The sequence below is a fragment of the Triticum dicoccoides genome, chromosome 3B (assembly GCF_002162155.2).
Source record: "Triticum dicoccoides isolate Atlit2015 ecotype Zavitan chromosome 3B, WEW_v2.0, whole genome shotgun sequence".
NCBI lineage: Eukaryota > Viridiplantae > Streptophyta > Magnoliopsida > Poales > Poaceae > Triticum > Triticum dicoccoides.
The window spans coordinates 554,496,216-554,505,636 of NC_041385.1; the positions used below are offsets into that span (position 1 = coordinate 554,496,216).

Sequence of the window (9,421 nt, forward strand, 5' to 3'; positions counted from 1 at the left end):
TAACGCGCATTGGAAACTAAAAATGAGATGGAGATGAACCCTCTAAATTGGAAAAACAAAAAAGTTGAGATAAGTCTTATAAACCAGAAAGGAGGGAGTATGCTACTGTAACATAACGCTTCCCGAAATAAGATGAGTCTACAAGTTAATAAATGAAGCCATCCATGATATTACTATTATGTTACTTTGCATTATGAAGGCAGTAACTTAGACTAGTGTCATGACCAGCCTATAACACTAGTCTAAGTTACTCCCCACTATGACCAGCCTAAACATCCAAGACCACAAGGGACTAGATCCAGTGAGCAGTGATACTACCACCTGACCTCAATCAAACAAATAAAAAGTACTCCTACTAGTAGCAAAATCTCTAGCCACAAGTGAATAAAACTCTCAGACATTTCGACGGCAGGCTCCATCCCATCCTACACACACGATGAGTTCAACGTCGCATCCATAATTAACGCATGTAGTCGCTAAACGACGGTATCTTAGTTGGGCAAAGAGAAATTGGAACCTGATGTTACCTGAGGGGCACGCATCAATTTAACTGTATCCGGACGTAGCCATCGGCGCCACCATGGTCCATGGCTTTTCTGAAACCTACGTGCATCCTCTTTCTGGGCTCCTTCTGGCCAACTTATTTGTGGAGGGGAAAGCAACCCCGGCATGGCCCCCGGCCGGGTTAGCTCGCTGTCACTGCAGCTGATTAATGAACAAGGATCGCCATTGATTCCTCATAGTATCCGTGCTTATTACCGCTGGAGCTCTAGAGCAGCAAGCAAAAGCGACGCGTGGTTCCGTTCCGTGTCACGGGCCGGCCGCCGGCGTACATGTCGCCGACGACGAAACCCACCCGGAGGACGCAACCGGCTCGGTCGGCATCCCTTGCTTCTTTTCTGCGTCGCCGATGAGAAACGAAAAGGATAAACATGCTGCATGGTCTAGTCTTCCCGCGCACGAAAGCAGCCGAGCTGACGGTTTGCTGGGCGGGCGGGCGCGGAGGAGAAGGCGGCGGATATGTTGGATTGTTGGGCCGGTGAAGTTCACCGCCCGCGTCGCCAACCTTTCTGCAGGCCCTTTACTGCGGGAAGGAAAGAAGAAAAGCGCACTTGCTGATGCTGCTGGTGCACTTTTGGGTTGGGTTGGCTGTCACCTTTTCGCAGCGCAGCAGAGCACGTGTAGCTTGCAGGATTATCGCTCCTTGCTTGCTGCTGCTTCCTTTTCCCTTTCTTTTCTTTTCTTTTCTTATTAAAAGGTGCTCTGGACCAAGTCTCCTCATACTCTGTTCCTTTTCGTCTTTCTCCCGTCTTTGCTGTTGCCTGGCAGTGGCAGGCATCTCTTTTTTCCGTCAAGTACCAATAACCCCCCTTTTACAGTGCATAGTGTGCACAACTGAAAGACTAGTACGTACATGTGACCACAACTTATCCTGGCTTTTGGTGGTAGTATACTCAACTAGTGCTACCGCTGGGTACGGGTGTTGGGGGCCTGTAGTTGTCGTGTCGCACGTATGGCTCGCTCCATGTCACCATTGAAAGAGCTTTTCTTTTCGCGAGCGATAGGCGCGTCGCTATTTATTCGTGGGAGGGAACATGATGATGGTCTGCTCCAAAACCATACCATTCCATTGATTAGCCGCTCTTATTATGAAGCTGAAAGCCCAGAGCCACAGAGAGGTCCCTCTGCTGTGGTTAGGTTAGCCATCTATGTTATGTATACACTACACTACACACGTCAGTAGCTCTGCCACTGCAGCGAAAAGGTCCCGGCCGGAGCCGCAGTCCCAACCCCCAACCATTCCAATGCTGACGACCGAGCGAGAAGCGAGTAAAAAAAACGGAGCCAAACGCCTTTGCGAGCTCCTACATAAAGTAACTTTGCAAGCAATTAAAGGCAGTTGCGAAAGCGGGGTGGGGGCTGAACTGTTGTTCAAAGGCGAAGGCGCCCCACCCTCATTGACCCTCACAAGCTGACGGTTGGAATAATTATCTCCTCCCGGCTCCCGGTCCTTTTAGGAAAAGCCTCCTTTATCTTTTTCCCAGTGCATTGATGAGGAGTAGTAATAAGTCACCAGTCAGGTGCCTGCCCATCTCCATCCACGCCCCTTTCTCTTTCCCTTTGTGACGAAACTTCCCAAAAGGATGGTGGTGAAAAGTGCCTGCCCAGTTTACCGAAATGTAAATGTGGGAACGCCCACTTTTGTCCACCGTGAGAATCAGGCTACAGCACAACCCACCACGCCCACGCATATGCATGGGGATTATTTAAACAAGCTTCACAAGTACTGCTACGGTAATTAATCAGTTGATCCATAGCACTAGTAGTACTAGTGATATTAAACTGGCGCAAGTAATACTATGTTCTACTTGCGCGAGCTACAACACGTTCTTGCTGTACGGCTTCCATCCAATTAATACTCCTATAAGGCCGCAGGCAGCACAATATGACGGCATCCGTGCGACGATAATGTAAAAGTACATGCAGGAGTGGTAGAGTACATTTTTGCAAGTACAATCACCACAGATTTACTACTACTACTACTAGAGAGCAAAACGGCATCACCAATCACTTTCACCTCCTCCACCAGCTCCCCGTACGAAACTACTTAGGCCTCCTTTGGTTCATAGGGTAGAAAATCATAGGAATAGAAAAGTCATAGGAAATAAGATGGCATGCATCTCAAATTCGATGAGTAGGAATAGGAAAGAAGATGTCATTTGATTCACTTCATAGGATTTTTTCCATTGAGTCTAGGCTAATGTTTATTTTCCTATGAAATGTGGAGGATAGGAAGAATTCCTCCATAGGAATAGGATTCCATTCCTACAAATCAAAGGGCTCTAAAGAAATTTTTCCTACAAAAACCCTATCCTATGAAATTCCTACAAAAATCCTACAAACCAAAGGAGGCCTTAGCAAACGACACACGCTGGCCGATTTGGAGACGACACTACATCCAATGGTTGTGCTACAGTTTATCCTCTGCATGGATGGTCTGATTGACAGTGTCGTCCCAAAATCGGTTATGCAGCGTCGTCTGTGTAGCAGCACTCCTCCCCGTAAGAAAGATGGCCATCATCATCCTTCGGGGCTTTGGGCGAGGTGGTGATGATTGATGAGCGCTCACTTCCAAGACGGAGATGGATGCGGACAAGCATGGCATGGGATCGCATCACACTCATCGGAGTCATGAAAGCTCACGCATGCTCGTCATTCATACACAATGGGAATGGGACAAGTTTCTCGCAACTTGCTGCTACTACCGCGCAACCTGATCTGTTCCATTTTACATTACACAGGCGACGCATCCTGACAGACCAACCCAAGAAGAAGAAAGAAGTGCGAACAAACTGCTAGGAATACTACGTACTACAGTAGTAAGGAATTAACAAGAGGGAAGCTAGCATAGCAAAGGGAAGAAGGAAAAGAAAAGTAAAGGGACATTCGAATTCTCCTCCTTTTTCCATGTCTTGTGTGAGCCTTCACGTACAAGCTAGCCAGCCTTCCCGTCTCATCTCATCGGGAATTCAGGATTCTGCGGGTCAAACCAAACTCTATCCACCCTCGTCTTCCGGGCGGCCGGTTCGGCCACAGACGAGCCGATCAATGGTTGTGTCGGTGGGATGGGATCAGAACCGGCCATCCGGCCCGAGCTGCCACCGGTCGGCGTACACCGGCGGTGGGGAGGTGGGGGAGGAGGAGGGGCTGGGGAAGCCGAGGACGAAGCCGGCGGCGGCGCGGTGGTGGTGGTGGTGGTGCCCGGCGACGGTGGCGATGGGGCCGAGCGGGCGGTTCTTGCGGCGCCCGGCGCCGATGGGCACGTTGCGGAGCGCGCCGCCGGCCGTCCAGTAGCGGTGGCAGGCCTTGCAGAAGTGGCGCGGCTGGTTCACGTTGTAGTTGTTGAAGTAGCAGAACTTGGTCTCCCGGCTCCGGCACCGCGGGCACGGCAGCGGCGCCGCGGCCGCGCGCGCCTCCGCCGACTCCTGCAGCTGCGTCCGCCGCGATGCCTCCGCTCCCTGCTGCTGCTGCTGCTGCGACGAGTCCATGTCCGCCGCCTCCCGCTTGACCGCCGTCGTCGTCCGGTCCGTCTCGCCGTGCAGCCGCCGCTCCTCGTCCTGCGCGGCGAACACGGGCGACGGCGACGGCGACGCCTGGGTCCCCTCGACGCACTGCGTGATGACCTTGCCGAACAGCTTGAAGCCGCCGCCGGCCCCGGCGGGTGCCATCTCGACGTGGGAGAGCATGCGACGGAAGAAAGGGTGGAGTGGAGAGTGGAAGACGGGGAGAGAGGGGGCAGCAGAGCGATGTGGAAGAAAGGGGTCGGTCGCTGCTACTTAAATGCAGCTGATGGATGGATGGATAGGTCACTCATCACACCAGAGAGTAAAGCGTCGCGTACGTGGGTTGGACCGCAAGAGCAAAAGGCCAAAAATGTTACGCGCACAGCACACACGCCCGCACGCACATCGGGTTCTCTTTGCGTCCGGCCGGCTGGGTTTGCTTGCGCCTGCGTGGGTTTGCGGATGGGTCGATTTTGATTTGATTTTGATTTGCATGTGGAGTTTGGGGTTCGAGGGGAATCTCCGGGTTATATAAATCTTGGAAAGCCTTGCTGTTGTTGTTGTTGTTGTAGCGGGATATGGGATTGGGAGGTCAGCTCCCCGTCGCATGGTGGGGTGGACCTGGAGTTTTGTTGCGGGAAAACGAAGGGATGGGGGCGCTCCCTCCGAGTGCGTGGCCGCCTTGGTTTCTTCCGCGGTGTGGATTCGCGTGTATTTTGCGCCTTTATGCTCTGTGTTCCCCTCTCCTCCTGGCCCGGCCCATCCATCATGCTGTAAGGCCAACTCCACCGCGCGACCCCAAACAAATGTCTGTTTTGTCCGGATTCTGTCCGTTTGGGTAGCGATTTGGGTCGTGTCCGGGCCTGTCCTGGGATGCGGTGGCCGTGCGACCAGCGCGAGGCCGCATCCATTTTGCCCCATCCTGTCCGCGTCTAGTTTTCAAATGCCAAGCCCTAGTTTAGGCCAGCGGCCCCGGTTCATCACGCCGGCAACAGAGCCAGCGGACTACACGTCCATCGCCGGCATCAGCCAGCGGCCGGCAACACAGCCAGCCTCCAGAATGAATAGTCCTCCTCGCCGGCAACACAGCCAGCGGCCGGCAACACAGCCGGCCTCCAAAATGAATGGTTTCTTGCCGGCACACTACCAGCGGCCCGACGGGCGGGCGGGTGGCACCCATGCTAGCCTCAAAAAGAACGGCCACGCCGATCGGACGACCTAGTTCAGGCCTTCGGCGTCGAGCATCTCCTTCTGCCTGGCCTCGAACCAGGCCCTCGTCTTGTCGCTCATCTTCGACAAGTCCACGCTCATGATCGCAAGGGGCACCTCCTTCGCTTTGGTGGCAGCATTGGTGGCCTCGATGTCGAGCTGCCTCTGCCTGGCCTTGACGTTGTCGGCCTCGATGTCGAGCTGCCTTTGCCGGGCCGCCTCCTCCATGTCGATCTTCCTCCTCTTGGCCGCCTCCTCCATCTCAAGCTTCTGTCTTTGAAGGTCTAGGTATTGCTTCATTTGCTCGTCCTTGCTTTTCCGCTTCTTCTCGTCCCTCACATCCTTTTGAGACATCATGCCATGCAAAGTCTCATGCAAGGCCATGGATGAGGCGTCACGTATGTCGTCCACCTTGGAGTTGGTCTTGCCCCTCGGCCTCTTCAACGCCTCGCCATCTCCACCTCCGGCGAACTTGGCCGTCTTCAGTCCTCTCTTCCTTTGTAGTTCACGGTATTGGTCCTTGAACTTAGGGCACATGTTGATGAGCGTCCAACTATGCGTAAGACTGAATGGCTTGTCATTGTGCCGGGCCTTGAATGCCTCCAAAGATTGGAATGCCTACACCACATGATCAACAACAAGTGAACATGCAAACATATACACGGCCAAAGTCTCATGGCCGTAGCAAGGAAATGGCTAGAAAGAGGAGATCATACCATGTCCCCAACGCCGAGACCACTCACGGGCCGTGCTTCAACGCTCTCAAATGCGGCGCAATACTTGTTGCACTCTTGTTAGATGAACAACCATCTTTTCTGAATCGAACCGATGCCACGGTTGCTTGTAATTTGGAAGGGCTCAAACATCTTCCTTTCATGGAATGTTTTGTGGACTCTCGTCCAAAAAACAATGCCCTTTTGTTGCGCGCCGGTCCTCGGATCTTGGCTAATCTCCATCCAAGCTTGGCAAATCAACTTGTCCTCATCTTGTGTATATGAACCCGTGCGAATGCTCTTCCTCTTCTTTTGTGCCTCCGCTCTTTGGGTGAGCTCGTCGATGAACAATGGCGCACCACTAATATCAACGTCATTGCTTTCTTCTTCTTCTTCATTACCTTCGACATAGATGTCATCGTCTTCATGCCACGAGTCACCATGATCGTAGTCAGCACGGTCGTGCCCGCCTTCATCGGGGACGTACTCGGCGCGGCCATCCTAACTTTGGGTCTCATCAGGGTCGTAGGCACGACCATGCCCACCGTCGAAGATCACGTCCTTCATGTAGCGGTTGTAGAAGGGGTCGTCGACCGTTGGCGTTGGGGTTGGCATTTCATCAAACAAGACGCGGGGGGGCGGCATGGTGCCCGTGAACGGTGCCCGTGCCTGCTTTCTTAGCATCTCGACGGACGGCCGCCCGCCGCTGCTGGACCCAGGCGTGATGTTCAGGTCGATGACGGCCGCGGGGCGCGTTGTGGACGGCGCGAACGCGCCCACGTCGGGCGACCCCGAGAAACGGGTTTGGCCGTCGTGCCTTGGCGGAGGGAAGCAGGGCGACATGGGCGCGGTGCACGACGTCGGCGACTGGCAGTGCGTAGGCCGGGCGACCGATGAGCCTGTGCTTGCCAGACCGACGACTGCTGCAGGGAACCCGGCAGGACGGCCCATGCCAAGCATGAGGATGGCGTGCGCTTTGTTGCCGAGGTCCTCCTTCTCGTCAGCAGCGGCCTTGCGCCGCGCGGCCTCCAGCTCCTCGCGCTGGGCGGCGAACTTGGCCGCGGCGGCATTGACCTTGACGACCGCTCTCCGTTCCCTCCTCTTCGCCGATTCCGCGTCCAACTTGGCGATCTCCTCCGGCGTGCACTCCGACCACGGCTTCCTTGCCGCCTTCTTCTTCACCTTTGCGGGCGGGTCGACGGCCAGGCCGGCGGAACCCGGCGGGGCGTCGGCCATGGACGGGGGAGAGAGGGGGCGGCGGGAGGGACGTGGGAGGGTTTGGGGCAAATGGCGCCAAATGGGCGTGGGAGGGTTTTGGTTTCTCCCACCGACGGGCGGGCCAGGGGAGGACAAGCGCGCGCGCCCCGCCCGTCCGCGCGCTGTCCGTTTCACCCCAAACCGAGCGCAAGTTTGGGCCGGGGATGGGTCGAAAACGGACCGAATCTGGACATTTGTCCGTTTGAGGCCGCGCGCTGGGCCGCCTCTTTTGTCCCTTTCACCCCAAACGGACGGGGGCGGACAGGATAGGGTCGCGCGGTGGAGTTGGCCTAAGAATCGATAATGGATCTAGAGCAACTCTCGTAAAGTCGTCATATTGGATTGATTGACATACTAATATCAGGTTGATCAACGTACTGATATGAGATTTCCTAAATCCTTCAAAGTGTACGCGCACTAACTAAACGAACCGGGCGGCCGCTTCCTGGCCGCACGATCGCGCGAGCGATCGCACTCGGGTGCGCCAGGTGCCACCTGGTCTGGATTGGCCCCTCGTCGCTGTTGTGGACAGTTTGTCCATATCCGGACGCGGGGAGGCCCACATGTAAGCCATAGAGGAGGAATGAGAGAGGGTCGTGGGCGGCGGTTTCGAAATCTGTGCTTGAAATCACTCACGTCAGTGCTCTCTCCCCATTCTCCTGATTCAGTCTTCATCCTCGGGGCAATAAGATTGCTTCTTCACAAGCTTATCCCCGCCCCCTTTCCTGTCCGTCCCGACAGGCAGAAGTTGGGTCTCCCCATCTCTCCTCAACTTCCCCGGTCTTCGGCCTGAGCTGTATGAGGCAGAAAATCGTCTCACGTACGGTTCGGAGGCCGAGCCCCACCCCTGCAATAATGGTGCGGCTTAGGTCAACTAATACGAATAAGATACAGTCCACTCAACGATTGCCCTGGGTCCCGAACTCCATATGGGGAAGGAACGTTGTTGTTTGCGAGGTCTCGATCATTTACATGGACCCACTTCTCATTCCATTTGTGGGAATTTGATGATTTATAAACCGTCCCCAACGAGCGAAAGGTTCATGTTTGAACATGATGCCTCTCAACCGAACAAGCCGCGATACGGGGGAGGCATGGCGGAGTCCTCAAGTCGGCGGGGGGCTCACGGGTGGCTCTGCACGGAGGGAATCGTTGGTGCTCGTCGACGTCGAAGGTATGTTCTGCTTCTGCTTGCTTGTCCTTCCTCTCTCCGTCTCGCTGGGTCGCGGATTTTGCCAGAATGTGAGGAGGATGGTTCCTAGGGTTCGAACGACGCGAACTGCTCCAATCCCTCCAACTTATGGTTAATTTAGCACATCTCTCCCTCTGATGCGGTTGAGCCTTTTCTCTGGTAGCACGCCCCCAACTGTGGTCAGGATTTATGGCAGAGTGGTGTAGTTGGGTAGGGCACGGGTACTTGTTTTGCTACGGTGTTCGAAAGCTAGCAGGGGATGCACGTCCAGGCGCCTGTCGTGGAATTGTCACGTCAGATGTCCTAGTGAAAGGACTTAGTCGTGGAGCCATCGCAACTAGGAAGCTTAAAGGGATTAATCGGGACAAAGGACACGGGGTTTATACTGGTTCGGCCCCTTGCGGTGAAGGTAAAAGCCTACGATCCAGTTTTGAGTGGGATTGCTTATGTCTCGATAACCAGGGAGCGAATCCGCTTGACCTAGCTCTCGATTTGATGTTACTTACCCTGAACCGCCGCCGGGTCATCCCTTTATATATAGAGGTCGACGCCCAGCGGCTCATAGAGTCCCGGCCGGCTCATAAACAGTGTCCGGCTCGGTCTCTCTCTATTTTTGCCTTACAATACAAGTTACATACATATGGCGTTTTATCTCTACAGGCCTTGAATCACCTTTGGGCTTAGGCCCTCAACTGAACCGCCATCTTCAAGTGTCGTTCTGGGCTTCATGTCTTGACTCGCCATAGGTGTAACCCGGCCCCTCCTGGGAGGGTCACACCTAATAGTTATATCCCCAACATTAGGCCCCAGATTGATTTGAACTGGTTCATGTCAGTCTTCAATACTTAGAAAAATCTTCTGCTCTTGTCTTATATCGAAATTTTATAACCCGCCGTGACGTCATCCTCCGAATTTAGGATAACCCGCCATGACGTCATCTGTCATTAATTTATGTTTTATCCAATATATCTCAATGGATCCTTATC

The 9,421-nt window shown here is 54.3% G+C and overlaps 1 protein-coding gene across 1 annotated transcript; it reads right to left on the reverse strand.

Annotated features, from left to right (window-relative positions):
• Positions 1-3,187: 3,187 nt before the first annotated feature.
• LOC119277042 (dof zinc finger protein 5-like) lies at positions 3,188-4,315 on the reverse strand. Its single transcript, XM_037558250.1, has one exon. It carries the CDS (start codon positions 4,245-4,247, stop codon positions 3,633-3,635), a length of 615 nt encoding a protein of 204 aa, XP_037414147.1. The 5' UTR covers positions 4,248-4,315; the 3' UTR covers positions 3,188-3,632.
• Positions 4,316-9,421: the final 5,106 nt, after the last annotated feature.